Genomic DNA, 23,755 nt, shown 5'->3' on the forward strand with positions numbered 1-23,755 from the left:
CAAGAAGAATGCTCTTTCAAAAGAGCAACTTTTAGGTAAAAGAATGAACAGTAACACTATAGAACAAACTATTTCCATGCATGATCATTCGGGGAAGAATCACCCAAAAAACTGTATTATATCAAATCAAGTATTGATTCCTGGTCATAAATACGTTCTTTTAAAGTGCCCAGGTTTTCTTCCTCTCAGATAGTATAAGAGCACTCAAAGACTCCAGCAAAAGTAATGCAAAATTACAGACTACAATATACTGTAACACAAGACTATCTTTATTTCAAAATCATACAAAGTATAAACAAAAAGATATAATTACACTGAAGTAAACCCTGCTCTTTAAGTATTTGAATACTTAAGTAATGATACAGTCATCAAAAAATGCCTTTATTATTTCTCATTAAGAAATTTTATCTTATAGAGCGATACATCATGAAATCAATTGTTGTACATCTAGGGAATTTACCAATAGAGCTCTCTTCCACTGGGGTGTACACTTTGATTTGTCTCATGTGAGTGTCTCTTCCATTTTGGTGATTAGCTAGAACAGCAATCTGAATCATAAATGTGCGAATAGGCTTCTTATGAGTATCTGTTAAAGGAACATGAATCCAGCCGCTTGGTTCCACTAATTCAAGTTGCTGCCAAAAACAAGACAAAAAAGCAAAACATTCAGAAACAGTTAACATAATATAAATGATCACATATTAAACCTGTTTAATAGAACAGAGACTTGCAAATCAAATTTCAGTTACTTTTTCAATTGAATTTGAAATAGTACAGTTGAATACTCACAGCTAATTTACTGCTGGTGTAATTGGATACAAATTAATTTAGTTAACTACAGTTGTGTTTGCTTTTGCCTTTCAGAATCTACCCTTCATTTTGTGCCTTAACCTTAAAATAAAAATCAATATAAAAAAATACAGACTTGAGTATAAATTCAAGAAAGTCAAAGCAGTACTATTTGGATCTTGTTACTGAAGTACACTGCTCAAAGATGACAAAATATGCATCTTAAAGTTAAATTGTTTTATTAGGCACTCTGAACTAAAATATGCTAGAATGGCTTACGTAGGAAACTAAATCCACACAAAGTCTGGGTTTTCAGAAATTCCTTAGATTATTAGGGGGACTGGGGAGGAGGAAGCGGAAGGTGACAGAGGAAAAAATACAGGATAACTCACAGACTTCATCTCACCTATGTGTCAAGACAGATGCCTGGCCAATTAATAACTGCTGCACAGCCATTTATTCACATTCTAAGGTCCACTTTGACTTGGCTTTTATACAACAAACCAAGTGTAATATGATTATTTTTTTCTTTTTTAATTTCAATCCTACAGAAACCAATGTCAAAGCAAGCAAAGAATTTCATTTCCTTAACTCTAAACCACATCACTGACACATCAGCATGCTGAAATCAAGTTAGATGCTATGCAGAAGTGTGGTAACAGCTTTTGTTTAAAGCTAGTTGCCCAACTTCAAAGCACAGCTCAAAACACATATGGAAGAGCACACAAGTAAGCGGAAGTCTTGGGGGGGGCGGCGGGGGGAGAACAAAACACAACCCACAACCCAAAACAGTTGTCCACAAGGTTGTGGATTTCACACAGCTAAGCAAATAAGACTGCTGTTCCTAGCAGCTGAGTTCCTCTAAGGAAGACCTATGCTTTGAGCAGCTCAAAATGCCCATCTTTCTCCTGAAAATACTGCATGACAAACATCCTGTCAAATGCTTTGCCTTTGCTGAAGCTTTCAAAAGACCCATCTGAGATCTACTGTTTCAAAGACAGCAAATACCCTGAGGGAATGATCCAAGAAAAAAAGTGAAGAAGGTGATGACTACTTTAAGTTTAAAGAGACAAAAAAACCTCTCACACCTCCACCTTAAAAAAAACCAGAAAGAACCTCCCCCCCCAGCCCGAAACTCTCCACTGCTGCAGGCTCTTCAACAAATAATTTCCAAAGCATTAAATTCACTAAACCTTAGCAACAAATCTTTTCACTCTGGGAGCTAGACACTTCCACAAACACACATTCACTTATTTGTTTTAACCCTGTCCCTTTCAAAAAACCTACAAAATCTTTTTTGCATAAGGAACTTCAGGTAACAGTTGGCTTTACAAAGAGATGAAAATGATGTACTGTTGAAGCGGCTTTACAAAGGGGAAATTTATCATGGTGAGGTAGTAGTCAACAGTTTGAGCAAGTATGCTTTCCATCTCCACAGTGAACAGAAAGGATGAGGATCCCAGTAATATTCAACTAGAACTAAGGTAAAGTGGCTATAATTTAGAAGAGAATTAAAAGGTTATTGCTAATTAAACTTGCATTTTAATATTATTCTCACAGTCTACAAATTTTGACTGCTGATTCAAAGTGGAAAAATTAAGCTCCAGAGCTATGATACTGGGATTTTTATGCTTGGATCAGTATGAAGTGGATTAGTTAATACAGTAAAAAAAAAGTACTACTTTCTATAGGTTGACATCATTGGTTTCAGATAGATCCAATATAGTTCAGGTTTGCATGCTTTATGGGGAAAGAAATTGCAAAGACTGAAATAATGACTCCACCTCCAAGAAGGCTACCAAGGGATTGGCAAAACTGGACTATTTGTACAAAAGGAAGTTGGATGCTTATTAAATTCAGAGAAAAATCACATCTTTTATTTTAAGAGAATTATTAGGGTCATAAGCTTAAGCATCGGAAAGTTAAGAGTTGCAAAGGTAATTTTATTAATGGAATAATATACTCGTATCTTATTATATAAATAAACTTTTGATTACATATTTATGAATGCTTTGTTTCATCCCTGATCAATGGGAGGTGGTCATATGCTTTATTTATAGCATGTTATTTTTCAGTCCTGCTACAAAGGCAACCAATTTCTTCACGAGTCTTTCTACAGAGATGGGACAAGTAATTTCTACATCTGTAAAACAGGCCACTGAGGCATTAGGTTAATTAAATTAAAATATTCCCTAGTTCCAGATGTCAAATTTCACATATTTTGAACCTGATTTTTACTGTCCTTAGTAGCATACAGTATTTTACATGAGGTTTAGCTCCCACTGAGTTCACTTGCAATTATAAGTGTCTGCATTTCTGTGAATTGATAAGAGTTCTCAAACCAGCCACGAGAACACACAGTATGAGCAGCCACCTAGGAACAGTTATTTGAGTGCACCATGTAAAAACACCATGACTAAGCACAGATTGCACAAAATTCATCAAGCAGCATTCAATTGTCTTAGCCACAAAGCCTTTTTTTTATTCCTGAAATCTCTGCTTCACTTACTCCACATGTTCCAACTTCTGTAACAGAGAAATACACATCCTTTACTGTACAAATCCTGGACTCATCCTCAGAATAGACCCCTTACCCCATTCCAATCAAAGCATGCAACACTTGTGATGAAGTTGGAGGCTGTACTACAGTATTAAGTGCAAAAGGTCTGAGTTAGACTTAAATGTTTGAAATAAGTGAGCTCTTGATTTTTGCCCTCTAAATAACATTACTGTACTGACATTTTTTGAGTCTAACTTTTTTGAAATTGATGCCTACATAGTTCAGTAAAGTGATTAAAGCCTTGAGACCCACTCAACTACTGAAGTTTAAATATAACAAAACCTAACAATTATTATCTGAACATCCACTAGAAAAGGAAGTAATATTTTGCCAGTATGATACACACATTTCCTGTGACCAAAGGAATGGTACATACACATATGCTCCTAAATTCTTCTCCTCCACATCCATCATGCTCTTTCAGATCAGTGAGACAGTTTCTTTTTCCAGAGGGCCCAGGTCCTTCACCAGGGAGAAGGAACAGGACATGGGAATAGGCGGTGGTGGTACAAGACAAAACGCTGCCCACTCTTAGTTCAATGTCAGCACCCAGATCCAGCCGTTACAATTCCTAGCAGAAGTGGGATGAAATATGCAGCTCTACTCTGCCTGGAGCATTCCCAGTGTGAACAGAATCTAAAGGAAACTTACTGTGAAGTTTTAAGAAATTCCTATTAAGCCCATGCAAATGGCAATCTTTCAAAGCCTTGTAAACCGGTCTGGAAATTTGGGTGGATTTTTACAGGGAGGCAAAAGGCACATCCTCAACACAAAGGCTGAACTATTGCCAAATTTCAAATCCTTGCTTCAGAGCTTGGGGGCACTGGAGCATCAAAGAAGGACACCAGAATATTCTCACACAAGCAAAATAGCATACTTTTCACTAGCCTTATTCTTGGAACAGAACTGCTTTGGCTGAAACTTTCAAAAAAATTCAACCCAAAGCAGACATCTGGCATGGAAAAATCTGTCTGAACTGAACTTTGGCAAAAGTTAAAGTAACTAAGAGTTAAGCCTTAAAATGGAAAGGGTCACGCAACCTTAAATACAGGTGGCACTAGCAATTCTACCTATAGTAAATACTATTCTTTAAATCCATTTCAGTTGACTTTGCTGTCAACCCTGTTCTTTAAAACCACTAGCCGCTATATATACATACATATATATATATGTTTCACCCCAACTCTACAGTGTAAGTCCACTATGAGAAAATACCAGATTAAGTTTCCTCCTGTATTTTTTCCTCCTATGTACATCATTAAGAACCAGTCACAATTAACTGGCTTCCAGAAAAGTTTTAAAAATCAGCTATATTATTAATTACCTGAGTGAAATTTAAAATCAGAAGTTTCTTTCTGTTATGTGTTTTACCAGAAAAGGTTAAAAAAAGGGAAACAAAGGAAAGAATCAATGCAAGTTCAATATTAGTGACTCAGGACAGTTCCTGCAGCTCTAGACTAATATTATATACAATATACTAAAAGCCCAGGGTTTGTTTTTGGTTTTTTGTTTTTGTGGGGGGTTTTTTGTGTTTTTTGTTTATTTGTTTTTTGGTTTTTTTGTGGATTTTTTGTTTGTGGTTGTTTTGTTTGTTTTTTTTTTTTAAATTTGCTTCTAATACTATAAATTGGTAAATAAGAGCATGAAAGTCAAAATAAAGGAACAAAGGGATAAAAATTGAAATGGAAAAGTCACTCACCTGTCCTTTGCTGCTGTTATATACTCTTATCTATCTCTTCTCCTGCTTTCTCTCCATTGCTTTCTTATTTTTCCTGTCCTCTGCGTGCTACAGCTTTACCTATGGACATATAGTCCCACTCCAGTAATCCATGTTATTTTGAAAGCCAAAGCAGAAATAATGTCCTCAATGGAAATCTCGTCCCCAGCCAATTTAATAGCCCTGTTTCTTCACTTTATTGCATAGTCCAGAGGTTCTACAGAATTCCATACACATTTGGCAAGGCTACTATTGCAAATAATGAGTGTTCTACCATAGAAGATGCAAACCACACAACAAAATAAAAATTTAAAAAAAAAAAGTCAAGGCCAAAGCAACTTAAGGTTACAATTCACAAAGATGACTGAGCACAAGACCAGAGGTTTTAAGAGGAAGCTTGTTGTACACTGGTATTGCTGGCCTCCTTATAGGATATGAGATTATTTATCCAAAGACAGCTTTGTACTTCTATTGTACTTAATCCTACTTAAGTTGAATATTGACCTCTTTTCCATACTCAGTGATATTCTGCTTAAATTCTGTGGTGTCTTCAAAGTGGCATATAACTCAAACTGTTACTTCTACTATGCCTATAAACCCAACCCAAGTTGTTTGCTGTATTTACACTAGGCTAACATCCTTGAAACAATACATGACTTTTGTTGCCTTATGAAGATATCTGTTGTGAAGACACAGAAAGGAATAAAAAACCCACTGTAAGTAGTTTCATATTCAGGGTCATTACAAACACATTCCAGAATGTACTCTAGACAGATTTCAGGGGAATAACTTTTTTGTGCATATATAGGAAGAAAAAGCAGCCTGTTTTCTTCCCCTAGAGAAAAAATCCTCTTCTGCACACATGTACTGACAGAAAGCTGAGAATTACTGCTGCCATCACAGCTTCAGCATGATACAACAGATTCTGAGATGTTGGTACCCCATCGCGTTTCCATCTGTGCTACTAGATCCAAATGGCAACACACATTTCTAGTGGCTGCCTCTAAAACAGGCTGTGAAACCAAACAGCATTTGATTTTACTTCTACTTTTCCCATAAAACTGTTAAGGCTGCTTCTTTAGTGACGTAGCCATCTTTGAAATTAAAAGTAATGGCTAGACTCTTCTTCACAAATATAATTTGCCTTTCTATGCGCTTAATAGTTCTTACCATACAGCTACATAAAAAACCCTAAGCTTTTCAAAGCAGGTGTTCTCAAGAACGTATTCTTCCAAACAGATGATTATAAAACTAAGCTCCAGCAGAAATAAATGTTATTTTCAGAAATGAAATATTTATCAATACACAGACTTTCTCCGAGTTGAGTGGTCAAATATGGGAAAGGCTTTTCCCTGTTTAGCCTTTGTTTTTTTACAGCTATCCAAATATATTTTCACAACAACTAGCAAAGAGAAAGAAAGCTGGCTAAATTTCCAAAATTCTCTTTCCGTAACTGCCATGTCCTACCATATAGCTACCAGGATTCAGAATCAGTAGAACTCTGCATAATTCCAAGTATTGGAACTGTCAACACATGAAGTAGCAGAGCTTGGGCTTCAGCCATCACTTCACTTAGGAAGGAAGAGAACCAGTTAATAGCAGTGATGCACCAATTCCAGCAGAAAAATGAAGCATGTCCAAAAGAAACTTTGCAAGTTCCAAGTGAGTCAAAGGAGGGACACCACATTAGCAGCTTAACAAGAAACACAGAACATGCTCAAAGGATGCACTGTGAAAAGCACACTTCTTTGCTCTAACGAAGCAACGACCACCTAAGGAGGTGGCTCTGTGGTCTTAATCAGTCACCTACTTAAACGGTCAAGAAATCTAACTTCAGTCCATTAGGTAAGAGAAGTTTTCCATTCTTCCAAATAGCAGTTCCTGAAGAGTCTAGAGGAGCACAGTCCCTGCCTCAGGAAGACTCAACTATGGATTTGCGCAGACAGGAGACTAGTTGCAGAATAAACTATATTAGGCAGTGAAACCTGCAAATACTAAAAATTCCTATCATACATAAGCTTTTTGTTCAAATGAGCTGAAAGAAATAACTTTTGGGAAGACTGGGAAGGTTGAAAAAGAGAAAGGTCAAAAAGATCCTTGCAAAAAGTTTTATAGAACCTCCTTCTTCGGACTATTTTGCTCCAGATTACAACAGTAAAAATTAACCAATGCCGAGGTGTTAGAAAGTTGTATCCGATTAAAATAAAGACAACTAAACACACAAGCCAAGCTAGAAAGAGTAAGTAAAGTTTACTGATATAGATTACCAAAATAAATATTTGTCACAGAAAATGTATCTGAGCCTAGAAGTAGCATAGAAGTCAACTAGACTACAGAGACGCTGAAAATACACTAGAGAAGTGCTCAGTCAGCTCAACGTAACAGGGAAACACTAAGAAAAGTGACAAAATATATTAGGCCATATTTTCATGAATGCACTAAATTTGACTTCATTTTGCACAGATCAGTTTTCAACACATCTTGCCAAGTTTCTCTCAATCATTTGTACCCATATAAATAATCAAATACATCGTGTGCCAATTCAGTTTATGCAATTAAGCCGTTTGTGACAGTGTATATATGTCCAGAATCATCTGTAGCTTGTCTTCATTTCACCCATTTCCGAACTGTAGAATGAAATGGTAAGAAGTCTTGCAAAAATTAAATATTCTTCAGGAAATGCTCTGTAAAGCGACACTTCTGCTTTATTATGTCAAGCAAAAGAAGCTCACCATCAACTTGAGGATCTTTCACTGTAAACTCCTGGTAAAAGGCAGACATCTAAAAACTGGAGTTATAGCCTTTGATGGGGAAGGAATCAGCTAAGACAATGTTATCCCACTATGAGGATCTCATCCTTTAAAATATGATTGGCCAAGTTTTAAATACACTTGACAAGTTGTGAAAGACCAACGGACTGAGGTGCAAAAAGGATTCAAACCACATAAGATTTTTTTTTTTTTTTAAAAAACAATACTTGGTAAATAGCATAAAATCATTAAATTGGAGGCTAGTGTAATGCTGTGAACTAAAAGTAAAATGCTTCTAGACAGGTATCACTGAAAACTTGCAAGTAGTTTTTATACAAGACATGCAACTGGATGGATGGAGATCTGCAGACAGATCACTCGTACAACGCAAAAAAAAATTGACAAACCTATCTGAAGTCTGATCTGAAATTTATTCAAACCATGCCCCCTCTCTCTCCCCCAGTTCTTTGCCATCATTACCAACCTGATCATCAGTATCAGTTTGCCATGGCTATCCAACAGGAACTTTGATGCAGAATTGCCAGTGAGGATCCCCTTTGGGCATCACTCAGGGACACAAAAATATGTTTGAAGAACTGGAATTCCTCAAAACAGTGTCATGTGTAAGTCCTATACTGCCTAGTGGTACTCTACATACAATCCCGATCCATTCTCATTTCCTTATGATTTAACACCCAAATTCCTATGGTTTCTTAAAACAATGCAGCTTCAATCATAGCAGTTAAATTATCACAGTTTAGTGAAGAATCAGTTACTGTAAGCAAATAGCTACTTTACAAAAATGCATTGATAGATTCCCAGTGTGGTTAACCAGCAAGCCACATCCTCCTTGCATGGTGGGCCAAGGATTAGCATCTATGATGCTCAAATAGAGATTCTTACACTGCCTTTCCAAATTTCATGTTTGGATTACATAAGCAGCACAACACATTGGACAATGTCAGTGGGTTATATTACATTGCTACTTTGTAGATCACAGAAACAGGCATGTTTCTGAAGTAAGCAGATGATGTTAATTGAGCTATGATGTAACCTAAATTTCATTTACCAGAAGTGATTCACCAGCCAACTCGTGAAATGGTTTCATTGACTGGTCCATTTTGATATTCTTTAGAATGAGGTGTCCTGATTAGAATTTCCTCATACGGTAAAAAAGCAAGGAACCATTTGATTTGATTCAGCTGATAAAACAATGCAATCTCTTCCCAGATGTACTTCATTGATTCAGACAGCATGTCAATATTACAACAGGAATAAACTTAGGAAGAATACAACATTTAAATTTAACCCATGAAATGTTAAACAGGGAAAGTCAGGTTTTGCATTATTATTGCCCTCATAGTTTGTCTTTGAAATCTTCTGCAATCAGATGAGGAGCATGTAAGAGGACAACCATTAAGTCTTAGACATGAGGGGAGTGTCTGGTGAGTAAGTATGCACATAAGACTATTGTCAAATAGGAGAAAATGGGGTACAACTGCACATGCTGTGGAACACCAAGAATTTTATGACATGGACTCACAGGAAAAACAGCTGTTTCCAAAGTATCAAGTGATAAGAAATCATAAGCGCTGATGCCTGAAAAAAGGTCAAGGCTGTGCTGAACTGCCCACATAAAAAACTCCTAACAGATGAAGTCACTTTGGTGGAAGTCTCACAGGTTGATACATGGATGGTCTGGACACATGTGGAGGGGTCCCTGTCCGTGGTACTTAAGAACCACCACCCTGCCCATCATGCTCACACTACTGCATCCACTCACAGCACTTGCCAGTAACACTTGTACAATCAGGTACATGCAGCCTGAGAGACAAATAGTCTGCCAAATGCTCAGCTACAGTGGATTTGTCAGCCAAAACTGTCTTACTCAACTGTAATTTCAAAAAAATATTGTCTGCTTACTCTGGGTGGCAGAAAAAGAGCAAGCAAAAAGAAAGAAAAAGAGAAAAATAGACAACAAGTTTTGAATATTTCATCCTCTAGAATTTGGCTGAAAACAACTCTTGATTCTAGAAAATGTATCTGCAGAAACCATCAGGAATTTGTCACAGGAATTTGTTTGCTGGGAAAGTCTCTCTGGAAAGAAAGGAACACTGTTTTCACATTTGTTGTGCCATATACACTTTTTTTTTTAATATATTCTGTGAGGGACAATGCATAGGCAGCTCAAAATTCATTACAAAAATATATGTCTCAAGACATATATAATGTTTCAGAGAAGGCCAAAAATGTTAAATAGGCTTGGACAGTTTGGTCTCAAGTCCCACATCTTTAAAATCCTATTTTTTTGTTGAGCGAGGTCACTTGAACTTTTACATAATAGAGTTTATGTTTGATACATCTATAAATTAAATCCCATTAGACAAGGACTGCCTGTCTGTGTATGTTTTAAGTAGCAGCCATCCTATCCACTGGAACTTAAGAAAAATACAAAAACCTTCTCCCAGTCCCTTTGGAAAGCAGAGTGACCAAATCAGCAAATATAGAGTGACAGCGCAGTCTAGCATGGAGTTTCATATGTGCATGCATGGCAATAAGGCCTAAAACTCCAAAGCAAACCTTCAACCCACAGCAAGAAGTCATCTAAGTTTAGTTTGGTTTCAGCTAAAACAGATTCCATCTTAACAGGAACCTGTTGCTCCAGAAGAAATACTGTCTCCAGCTGAAATCAGTCATAACAGCTGTGAAATTTTGGATCTCTGATTTAATGAAAAATGGTTTTCATAATTCATTTAAGGATCAGTCAACAGTGGAGGAAAGGAAGGCAAACATATCCTAAGCTCATTAGCATTCTCCTGCTGGGACCTACGTCTCATTAAGCAGCTGTCACAATAGACAGGAATACTTTGCAGGTGCACTGCTATTAAACTTTGAGAAGGCTCCTGGTATCAGGGGAAATCCTTCAGACCTACAGGGACTTGGCTCCAATGTGAATCTCAGTTACTTCCCTTGAGCTTGGCAGATAGTATGCTGAAGCTGAAAAAGCAACAAAAAAAAAAATTCTTGAGCTTATGCTTTATAGTGGTGGCCTGGCTGACAGTGTCAAAAGTAGGCAATGCAGCCCAAAACAAACTTTCTGCTTCAGTTTGCCTACTTCTGGTACCTAAGTTGTTTAAAGTTTAAGTTGCAGACATACTGGAACAGACTGCATCTGGGCAGTCTGGTCCTAAAAATGAATGGTAGAAAAAGCTATGGTTTGCTGCAAGTCTTTAAACTTTCCAAAATTCCAGCATTCTGAAAGAGGGATGAGGGATTTTTTTTTTTTAATTTATTCTTATTTTTTTAAAAACCAGGGTACTATCCAACTAAAATTATCAGTAGCTCAGAGTATTATAGATGCAGATGGGAGAAGGGAAACAGTACATTTAAAAATAAACACACAAAAAGTTACTAGAAGAATATATAGCCAACACTGCACATTTAGAAACAAGTGCACATCTCATTCAGTAAAATCAAACTATTTTCTATCTTTTGGGAAGCACTTCAAATCATAAAAGCTTATCTCACTGCAATGTTTTTTTCATTTTACGGACAAGTAACTAAGGAGGAGGCCCCATATACACAAGGTGACAGGTAAGTATCCTACTAAGTAGGAGTCCGGCAGATGATGACCAACTGATACAAGTAATTTTTGGTATGCTGCATGACGACACAGAATAAAACCAGAAGATTCTCTAACAATTACATGTTTAAAGGATCAACTGTTGTAAAAACGGAGCAAACGATGGCATAAACATGGCAAATGTGATTCACAGAACAGTTTCTTTGAAAACTCTTCCAGTAACTTTTACCTGATCAGAAGACAGGAAAAAACAGGGAGACTGCTTTGCAAAAAAAAGTGTCAAACACAACAAAACAAAAACCCATACCATTTTCCAAGTTCATTCCAACAAATGGCACTGTCTGCATTCAAACTTTCCAGTTACAACACAAAATACAAAATAGTGACAGAACTATCAAAAAAGCCATCTGGTTAAGTATGTGGACTAAGGTTTTCATAACAAAGGAAATAGGGCACAAAGTTCTTAAAAAATCACTTAAGACGACAGATTACTAGCCCTTTTATTTAAATTCTTATCTTAGTCATGAATTTGAGTTCCTGCCTCCCACCCAAAAAAAGCACTGAAAAGGCTTAAGATTTTCCAATTCCTGTACTAAGATCTAAAAACCTTAGTCTCTCTTCAAAGCAGCATCCATCCAAAATAAGGGCATCATCTCCTACAATTTCCAGGTGAGTCAGGCTGCTCTCAGGGAAGATAGTAGCACTTCAACCATCTACTGAAGAGATGTGGGGAAACCATGAAGTAGCATAGCAAAAAGTGAAAGAGCAGAGAGCTATACAAAGAGAACAGAAAACAGGCTGAACAAGAGCATGCTACAGCAAAGAAGTCTGAAAATATATTTAAAAAAACCCTCTGAAGTTCAGGTGAATTTACATTACAAATGGGACTGCTGACCAAAGAAGGGGATATGTTAATATTGGCAATTGCCTTTTATGAAAGGTAACAGAACACCACAGAATCCTACAAGAAAGGAGAGAATAAGCAGAATTTCCTGTAAGCAAAGAAACATGGGCTTTAAAAGAAAATCCTACAACAGTTACTTGTTAAGCGATGGTCTTATACAAGATGACATTAAGGCAAATAGAATTAAGACATCAGAAACCAGGAGATAGAAGAGCACAAAGGAAGAGGTCCTATCAATTTTTCTGAACCAGAACTGTTGGGTACAAGCAGAAACAATATGAATGGACTGCATGGATGCACTGCACAATTTTATTGCAAATGGAAGTTAAACGACTGAAATCACTACTGGAAAATAACTAATCTTACAAAGGTGCAGAGGTTTGCAAAATGGATGAAAACTGTACTTCCGATGTCTGCAGTTCCCATTTGTTCCAAGGTATATAATGGAATGATACTATGTTTGTGTGAAAGTACAAAAAAAAAAATCAGCTCATAATTTACCTTCAGAATTGTTTAGCCATATCCAGGAAATATGTCTAGACATAGCTACAGTTAAATTATACAAAGAAAGTATTTGAAAAAAGTCAGATTATGCAATGAATATTAAAGATTTAAGTGTCTGAAAACTAGCCACACTGAGTTAATCCTATATCAAAACATCTTGAATAACTTCGCGGAGATAGCCTAGTGATTATACTCCACGCCTTGCACTTCGCATCCCAGAGAATGCTGGAATGCTTCAGAAAATTAATATGGGAAATGAATAAATATAAGAAAATGGGAATATCACGAGATTTAAAAAAAGTCAATAGTAGTAGTAGCAGACAGCTGCTAGCTCTGAAGTACCCTTTATAGGTGAGGGGGAGAAAGTACATCTAAAACAAAAGAAAAACATTCCCCTCACTGAAAAGGGCTCTTATTACACATTGAAGAGAACTAGATTTCTGATCTTCTACCAGAAGACGGGCCTACAAAACTGCATGGCTCTAACATTTTATCTGTCACACAAAAATGTAGTTCCTGAATGAATTTAATTGTTAGAAAAAGACTGCAATAAATTATACCTGAGTGCTACCAAATTAAAAAATCCTACTTATTCTTTACCAGCAAAATGACAAGTTGTTGCTTTGTAAGACATAAAAAACACTGGGGTTAAGTGAAAGCATTTCTCCTGGTTCCACAGGAATGACTTGTTTCTGAGGAAGTAGACATTGATTTCCTAAACCCAAGGAATTTAAAGACCCTAAACCTATGTAAATAATCCCCAAATCCTGCAGAAGTATAATATATATACACAAGTAAAACATTTTTGCATCTGGATAAGGACTTTTAATACTCTTAATACAGATACTCAGTAAAGGTAAGTGGGGCAAAACCTGATAAACTGTAACATTACTCAAGTTCATTATAGCATGCCAGATTTCAATAAGCATAAGCAGAGTAACATTTCACAGGATCCAGAGCAGATGTAATGCTCAACTCAAGGAATATTTACTCATTGGAAACAAATGCAAGAGACTGTTGTGAAAACGATTTGTGTAAATTTAAAATGCAATGCAATGTCTCATCTGAGAAAGATCCCAAATTCATAAACATGTCTCACTGGAGATATATTTTCGTACGAATGAACTTTAAAAGAGAAGAAATAGGAGTATATCTGTCAGAGGTTCAGCTGGGTAGTTTTACTTGAGCCAGAATACACTTTCATAAATTTGCAAAGCTGGAATCAGGACTGTTGCCCAATGGAAGCATTTAATTTTACATCTACAGACAATTTTTTTCTTTAACGTACTGGAACAAATGCAGTAGAGTTTTTACCTTTTGCTTGTGCTTTCTTAAAAATCCATACGTAAGTGTGTCCAGAAAAATACAAAGCTATGTTTCATTGTTTAATGTGGAGGTCAGACTCTGGACTCTACTTCTCTCAGTCTAGATGAATTCTATTTCTTGACTTCTTTCTAGATTCCTCAAGGCACCATTCAGTCAAAGAATGTACAGTTCAAAAAGATATTCAGATGGAGCTATACAGTGCTGGGCTAATGACTACCTTACTGCAACAGCATGTCTACTATAAAAAGCAGTCTGGAATACTCTTAATGTTACATTCAGTAGATGTAAGAATACCAGCTCTTCAGCATAAACTGTATAAGAATCAAAATAAAATTACATCATGTATGCTCCTGAAGAATGAGGGGACAGTGGAAAAAACAAAACACAAGACAGACATAATTGAAAACTTGCTTAGCAATAGGCCTACTAAGTCCTAAATCTAGAGTTACTGTTGGATATCGTCTTACTGCTTAGAGATGTGAAGTCAGTAACAAGCTGATGAATTGGATTACAAATGCATGTGACTTACTGTATACCTTAAAGTCCTGTGGGTACGTAAGCTCCTCTGCCTAATTTAATTCTGCTACGTGAGTAAATCTTTATCTCCTCATGATAGACAGTAGAAAACAGAAGAAAGTCTAATAATTCCACAATAGTTCTTACCCCAGCAGTGCTGGATTTACCCAAAGCCGATTTATGAAAACCTCTCCGTTAAACATGGTGACCATCATAATCACAACAGAGACCTGTTCAAACAGAGGGAAGCCTACTTGAAAATTTTGCTACATCATTTCTCCTGATATGGAACTGCAACTCTTTTTGCAACAACGAAAAAAAATATGATTTAACCTTACTAATTATCATCAGTAACATCACCTTGCTAAGAAGTAACAAATGAATCCCAACATAAGAGAAACAAATTAGGATGTTCTGCATTTGCCAGTAGCAATTATTCAAAAAATCCTTCATACACACAGCTGAATTTGACCTCTGACAGATACAGGGAGTGGGGGGAGAAATTAAAAAAAAGGAACATAGTAAGTATTAGGGGCCAGAGTCCTACAGTTCACTCAAAGACTGTGACGGAGAACAGCGTTCATAAAAAGCCTCAATAAAAACTGTATTTGTTAACATTCCTTTAACATGAGACATAAAACATTCCAGAATTCATTCTGAAATAAAATAGGAGTGCGAGATAAACCTAGTTCAGGAATTGAACAAAGAAGGCTAGAGAGCACAGGCTCTCAAGCCAGACACATATGCTACATTATTACTCTCATTCCACCCTCTCTTGTGTGTTCCTGCAGAAAATGGGAAAATCCTGGGAAAGGTTTTTCTGATTCAAATGCATGATCTCAGTTATCTTATGACAGAATAAGACAGAGAACAGTCCTCAGAAAGAAATAAATTATACTTCAGATCTATAGAAACATTTCCACTACTTGAGATAAGGAACAGCATACAACCACATTTGAATCCACTCCCCCCCCCAAAAAAAAACTTAGCAAATAATATGATGTAGACATTGCCTAGCAGTGTTCTCAAAGCTCCTAGCAGACACATGATCCCTGACCAAAATAACATTTCAGCAATCAAGGGAGCAAGACCTAACTCTAGAAAGGACTGTCATGATTATAGCTCTGAAGCAACTGAATCTCTTGCTCAAGAACTCTGTATTCGTTCTAGGTATCTATCACTTGCCAGGTAGTATTATCTTCTAAACCTCAAGGATTGCTTTAACTTGTCATGTGAACAGCATTCCTTTCTACAACCACTTTCTTAATGACACTGTGAATAATCTCAGTTTTCCACTAAAATGTTAAGCTTCAGGAATTTTAAAAAAAAAAAAGCATGATTGTGATGATAAAACCCCCTCATATACCTACATGAAATACATTTGTTCATCTACTTTTACCTGAACAAAAAGTCTGTCTTTTCATTTTTAGAGATACAGAATAATATATTCTTACTACTGTTTATGCATGCTAACACTACTTGTGAATTTATGCAATTTTTTGTTTGGTTGTTTTGGTGCTGACCTGACAGAAAGCATGGCACATCCAGTGCATTTTACGGATTTGTTTTGGAGTTTTGTTTTGGGGGGTTTTTTTTAAATCTTACTTAGTAGCACCACCTGATAACTTTGTCCACAAGGCAATACCTATTACAAATAGTTAAATCTGATTGAATTTGTACTGATGCAAATAAAGATACTTACAACATGGAAGCCACACATAGGCCAGAAAATAGTAAGTCGTGGACCAGTTGGCTCCTAATTTTTTCTACGTTGGGGCCACTTCCTCCCCCCACCCCACTTCTAAACTGTTAAAGAAGAGTGGTAAAGATAGTTAGAGGATGTTCTCAGCTGCTGTTGCCTACAAGTTGTTTAAGTGAAACAGAAAATAAGGTGCGGTGCACCAGTTGGTCAGCAACAGTTGAGATGACAGCACAAGATTTTCTTAGTTCTTAGGTATCCTAGAAAGTTCACGTTCCTTTTATATCTTCTTTTCTTATGCTTAACGCAAATTAAATGTCAACCGCTGGCTTTCCTCTTTGAAGGATTTTAATAGCGTGTTAGTAGTAGCACACCCAGAGGGATCAGAATCAATCTTTGATTTGACCTTTCTGCACATATTTAGCACTTCTCACTGTTCAAAATTATCTAGTATTCCCTTTAAGGATTACTTTCCACAATTAAGTCTGTGAAGACAATCAAGTAAATCAAAGCTGATTATTTATAATTCACTGACTTTATCCTCCCAATCCTGATCCACAGTTTGTGGAAAAAAATAGCTCAAATGCCACCGCAAGGTATTTCCAACTGGCTAGCAACCTCTCCAGAAAGAGAAAAACAGCAGTGAGTGAGCAACGTCTTACTATCATCTTTGACACAACAGAACTGAGTTTTAAATCTTTCAGGGAAGATGCTGGCATTCAGTATTGGGCTCCCACAATGTCCTTTTACATATAAGATCCAAAACCAGAGCAGATAACTTTGGATTTCTCAGGTCTGGGGAACTTCAAGGATGAGAAAGAGCATGGTTGTACAATGTGGTTGGGGGGAAGAACAAGAAGAGATAGGTTAGCAGCCCTCTATTAACAATTTCGATGCAGTATGCAGGGCCCTTTACTACAGAAAAACATCATCTCCCTTTCAAATACATGTCTGCTGATATCAGAAAGCACTTCTCCAAGACTTCCTCCCTAGCATGCTGCTCCCTATAGATTGAAGAAGAGTCCCTTGTTCCAGACAGTTTCTTCAATGGTACCTACCTTCTCGCTCTGCTAAATAACTGGTGAAGTCAGGTGTCTGGACTCCTCCCATAATACTCATCATTTCCCCCCACACTTCCCCAAAAGCCAATAAATGATACAGCAGGCAAAGAAAGCAAAGATTTTCAGCTTTCCTTAGCTCAAACCTTGAAGCTTTATGTGACCAGGAGCCTCTTCAAATATCCAAGAAAAAACTTAACTGACAATCCACACAGCAATTTCCCCTTGGGGACACATGCAATTAAAATTGTTACCAGAGGCTTCCCTTCAAATCTTTACAAGCAAGGAAAACCTTAAGAGATACATGATGTTACAGCAATTAATACTGTATGGAAATTCAGAATGCAGGCATCCCCCTTGTCAAAGATCAAAAAAATCTAATTCTGTGCCCAAACAACCTGTTGACTTAATTTCTGGAATGGATTGTAGCACATTTATTCACAAAAAGTTATAAAAACAGTAATATAAACTCATAAGTAATTTGCTGTTTAAGACAGAAGACCACACTTGGGTGGAAAAGCATTATGCTTTAATCTGAAAAAGAAATTAAGTTAACCTATACCTAAGAACTAGCCCATTACCATATTGGTAACAGTAAAAAGGAAGGACATACACTTCTACAATTACTTCACTGAAGGAAAAAGACACACATGTATATAGTTCTGTGGTCATATGACATGATCTTAACCACAGTTGAGGGGGGCAGGAACAAAAAAAACCCCACAAGTGAAGTCAGTCTGTAATATTTTTTTAAGATAGATAACCAAAAGCATAATTTCTATACTGGCAAGCACACGCTGACATCATTTACCACTGGTAATTATACTAGGAGAAGGACTTCAGCAGTGTTTATTCAGTCAGATAAATGACAATAATCTTGAGTATCAAGGTAAACTATCACACTTTACCTAGCTTGAACCTTATAATCTGGTTTAGAATCACTTCCTTTTCTCTTAACTTTTATGAATCTAGCAAAAGACTAGAAACTGTAATCATCTGTCCCTGCATTAAACAGTTTGCCTACCAGGGTCTCCAACAATATGCCCAAGCGCAGAGAGATTAAAAACAAATGAGAAAATAGATGTTACTACACGCTACAGTTTGCAAGTGAACAGTATTACACATGTTTTCTAAGCTACAGTTAACATGAATTCTGATCAACTGAGAGGGGTGATCTGATCGAGCACCATGAAGACATTCTAAATGAGCCTGCACACGGAAAGCCAGTATAGTTGTAATGCTGGATGCACTCGTACTGTTTTAAAATGTCAACTAGACAACACATTTGCATTAAAAAAGGAAGGGGGGCAGGGGCAGGGGAAGGAAGGGAAGGGGTTAAAATACTGAAGTAGGGAAACTAAGTATTTGAGTCTTACTGTCATGCTATCATCTCCCCCTCCACCCACCCCACCTTATTCCTCACTCCCACGTTCAGTCTTCAGGCAGAATGCTTAAACGAAGGGAAGAGCATTAAGCTCTTTCTTGATATGGTTTTTACGTTGCCAAAACCAAATCTCTTCTTGCTTCTCTTACTTCTGAGGCATTAATGATTATCTGCAAGAAGTATCTAGTGAGCCTACATTGGTAAACTGTAATTAGAAATCCCTACAAACTTTGAAAAACCATTGACCAACAAATATCCCAGTGCACTCTCCAAACACAGTACCTTTATTCCAACAGGAACTTTCAGTAAAAAAAATGATGTGTGAACAGCAGACACTGATGTTCACACAAGCATACTGCATAGAACCCAGCAGGCGATTTTTCTGTTTTTTTTGGATTATGCCCTGGAGGTGCTGGCACAATGGAATTTCAATACCATAATTGCTTATTTCTCTGTGTGCCAGCCTCTGAAATAACAGGTAAAAAGAAAAAAAAATACACACAAAACAAACATTCTCTTTTTTAAATTACAGGAATCATAGAATAAAATGTTTTTAATTCTCTAGTTCAAACGATGTAATTTATAACCATGACACAAGTAGAGAAGAAGCACAAAAGAAGGGAAAATACAGAAATAACATAACGTTCCCAAGGTTCAGTTTACAAGGACCTCACACAAAGTTTTTTTTTTTTGCAACTCTTACTAGAAACAGTATTATTTGCTAAAAATGCAGTAGCTGCCAAAAGCTATGATCCATCTAAAGCAAACATGTTTAAGATGGAAATAGTGTTAATGCTGAAGAAAGACAGAATTGAGTATACAAGTTTTCTTTTAAAAGTGTTGAAGCAACTGCAGTAACAGTGTTAAGTTTGGTTTTCATCTTTCCAAGCAAAAATTGATTGCATTTGCAGATAAACACCTAAGTTAGAGAGAAGTACATTAAGACAATAACAGAAGTAATCAAATTTCAAACTTTCTAATTAAACCTCTTTTTCCTGCAGAAGGTTATTGGGAATTCAACACTAGCCTTGGTTCACATGATAGAACAATGGGAAAATTTTCCGAATGGTTGAACGCTAACCCTGACAAGTGTGGAGAGCCAACTACAATACATTATATGGTAGCATAACCTGCCACCCACGTTGCTGAGAGAACAGCTTTCAAACACATGCACCGAGCTGTAAAACCACAAAATCCCTTATTACACATTGTCCCTCACTTAAGGTGAAATACACTATCCCCCCCCTTTTACAAATCTTGCTGCTTTTTTTAAACCTTCATCTCTGAAGTTTATTTAGCAGCTAACTAGACTATTTTTCAGACTTTTTTCCAAATGCCATTTTTCCTGTTTTGTTTTCTAACCAAAATAAAATCATGTTTTTATAGTACACAGTGAAGCCTGTTATGTCTTTCACTATTGCTTTTTTTCTTTTTAATACTACTTCCACCTGTGTGACATTACCCAACTTTTTAAAAGGAAATCTCTGATATATGACTAATTCATTTGTGAAGACTTATTTCTGGAGTGAAATATTTTCCTTTTTTTAATACGCAGATACATGACTCATCACTGGTAAAGTAAAAAATGGTTCCATCATGCTTTTGACTGGAAGACCAGATATTCTGTTATTTACTGTGACTCTTTTCCATTGTTACGCAATTTGAATATATTCAAAAAGATAAACTGCCACAGTATGTGTAGTTATAGACACTGGCATTCATGTAAGTCAACCATTGCTGTAGAATGACAAACATACTCCACCCTCATTACAACATGCTGTGGTTACTAGCCAAATATCTTTGCCTTTTCTGAAAAGGGTACATTATAATAAAAGCAGATCAGCAAAACAAATAATACAAGGGGACCTGAGATACAGTAAAAGTAGTAACAATCGTTAGAAAACATAACTCTGAATATGGAAAGTGAGCTACTTAATGATTTTAGGAACACATATAACCTCATGCTACGAAAAAAGATCACTGAAAAATGCTGGTATATAAAACTTTCTTAGTTAATGATTCCCCCCCTCCTACCCCCTCACCACACGTCTGCTGCTTGAATCATTGCATTCCAAGACAGTTAGAGGATATACACAGTTTCTTCAGGGGTTTTCAGTTGCAACTTCGCTGGCAACAGGAATTTTATTTGCAAGTGTTTCTATTCTACTGACAAGGTCAATTAGTCCAACGAACTATTGGTTGTTCTGTCTGATAGCTCAGTGTATTTATTCAAGCAAGCACTTTTATAACCCACAATTGAAGGCAGACAGTTACCCTTGTAAACACAACTGTCCACAGGGATTTTCACTACATTTCGGGCACGTAAAAGAAAAACATGCTTTTCTTCCCTCAGCCTGATAGCACATAAGTTTGATTACAGCTTGAATTTCAGGGAGCAAAGGGCAGGGGGGCTACTGTTTTAAATATATTGATCTATTGTATCTAAATATACATATTTGTACCAATTCCTAGGAGCTAAAGAACACAGACATTTGACTGATCTCTCTAGGAGCTCCAAAAATTTGGTAATGCTATCAAAGAGAGACAGATCTGCATCTCTGCTCTATCCAGGCATTAAAAAGAAAAAAGCCGTGGTTTAGAAGAAACAAAAAGATGCTATATGTAGCACTAAGGGTTAAAGGCTACATAAAATGCTTTCACAAAGCCAGAAGCACAGGGGTGGAGGGGGTAGAAATCAGCTGCAGAAGTTGGTAGAGTTTAAAAAAAAAAAAAAAAAAAGAAAAAAGGACTATTTCACAGCTCTAGCTAGAATTTTTGTAGGTCAGCAGCACGGCCATGCTGCTGACAAAATGTGCGAAGAGGAAAAATGACACACCCTAGTCTCACAGAACTTTTATTAACACATACATGTATTCCCTTCACCCTTTATACAAAACCTTCTTGCAAAGAAGAGATTCTTCATTTTTACTAATTAGGAATGGTAAAGGGGCTAGTCTATTACTACACTGCCCTTCATTATTCAAGTCTTCCCTGAACAAATCCTTCAGGGATATAAAAAAGGTAAGAAACTATCATGGAAAACTAGCAATCTTTCATGGCTGTATTCTACCACTTTGGGTATTATATAGATACTACAAAAATTGAAAAGCCTACTGAAACCATCTGGGAAGTCTGTAGTACAGGTGACAATCACAGAGATAATCAATACGGAAATATGGATTCCATAAAGCAATAAACTTAGTGAACAACACAGAAGTATACACAGTATATTAAATCTCCAATAGCTATTTAATGAATATTAAAGCACCACTAAAACCAAATAGCTTTTCAGAAAAATGTTACCAAGAAAACTTGAGTCAGTATAACAAATTGCTGAACAAATGGGAACAATAGGTTTTAAGGACTGGAAGGGGGAGTGCTTTAATTTGGCTTAACTGAAGAAGGAACTTTATACATAAGTCCATATGGTTCTTTACCTTGGTTTTGTGGGGTTTTTTTAGGTAGGTGTAAATTATACCAGTGCAAACCAGGCAATTCTAGACAGAACTAATTCATTTGAACAAAAATGTCACGCGTTCACAATCTGGTACCAATGAACATCACAATTACAAGTTTCAATCAGTCAGGTATATACTGGACACAACTCGATGTGGACTTCGACTTGGGATATTGGTTCAATAGTACAGATAATCTGCATAGACTACTAACAAATCACTTAACCTTCCTACAAGATGACTAATACTATTATCATTCTACAACAGTATTATCATCCTACATACTTCAAAAGTGTGTTGGAGAATATGCTCATCTAAATTTGCAGTTGGTTTCCTATACTATTCTATAACTGCTGTAAGGCCACAATCCTATCCCTACTTTTTTTAAAAATACTAATATAAAAAGTTCAAGTATTTGGCTCTCTCCCACGCACACACAGAACACTATCCGCAACCTGCTCCTGTCCCCCAGAGAAAAGACTGGAATTTTTTATAGTACTGTAATTAGAATACACTAGTGGAGGCTTGCAGTTTCCCTGCATTGATAACATTTCTTTTTAATCTGAAGTCTTAAACCATCTATACCAGAAAGATTTTTATGGAAGTAAAATATATAACGAACAAGCTTTTCAAGAAATATCTTCAAATCCTCCTACTAGAACTTCATGCACAGAAAACAGATGAAAACCATGAAACAAAACACTTACTACAAAACAGGTATTACACAGCATACATAAATGATTAATGTCAAATTGATTAGTAAGTTTTCTTGCCTTTTCTCATTGGCAGTGGAGAGAGCAGCTCTTTCACTTTTACATGAAAAATCATACACATTTTCTAATTCTTTTTCCATGGTGGAACTTAGATCGAATAATCATGAAAAAGGTTATAATTCCAGGCAAGGCTTTCACATCTATGTAAAATTTTGTGCTTCGATCAGTTCCTAGCCTCTATATACTTGAGTTCCCTTGAGGAAAGCTCTGTACTTCATCAAGTTGCTGCCTTCCATGGAGCTGTTGCCACTTTCTTTCACATGGCTTTCCTCTGCTTCAGAAGGTAAAGTCAGACTGACAGTATTAAAAATACAGGGCCTCTTTAATGTACTCTTGCCTAATTGAGTCCCTCTGTGGCAAGAAAAGGTTCCTTTATAGATTCGTTTTTGAATGCTGGGATACAAAACAAGAAAAATATCTTTCTACATGCAACACATGCCACAGCATAGAAACAACGTTTAGTTTTCCTCTTTTTTTCCTCTAAGATCCAACATAACAGATGCTTATTTCTCCTAAAACACCATTTCAGAGCAAGGTAAGATAAAAATGCTTAACAATTTTATGATACGTGGACCAAAATAATCTTCGATTCTTCAGAATTCTTCTAGATCTAATGCGGATCTCGCTATTTGTACACACATACTTCATACGCACAAAAGGCTATTTCAATAACTGCATTTCTCATGATTGCATAGTAAGCTCCGTTCCAATGTATTACTATTCCAGGGTATAAAAAG

At 36.6% G+C, this 23,755-nt stretch overlaps 1 protein-coding gene across 1 annotated transcript in view; it reads right to left on the reverse strand.

The window, feature by feature from the left end:
• Positions 1-404: 404 nt before the first annotated feature.
• ANAPC10 (anaphase promoting complex subunit 10) overlaps positions 405-23,755 on the reverse strand; it is a 31,550-nt gene continuing 8,199 nt past the window's right edge. The window contains exon 4 of the mRNA XM_009574720.1: positions 405-635. Coding sequence (XP_009573015.1) covers positions 405-635 — 231 coding nt within the window. The remainder of the gene's footprint in view (positions 636-23,755) is intronic.

The sequence above is a fragment of the Fulmarus glacialis genome, unplaced genomic scaffold (assembly GCF_000690835.1).
Source record: "Fulmarus glacialis isolate BGI_N327 unplaced genomic scaffold, ASM69083v1 scaffold13933, whole genome shotgun sequence".
Taxonomy (NCBI): Eukaryota; Metazoa; Chordata; class Aves; order Procellariiformes; family Procellariidae; genus Fulmarus; species Fulmarus glacialis.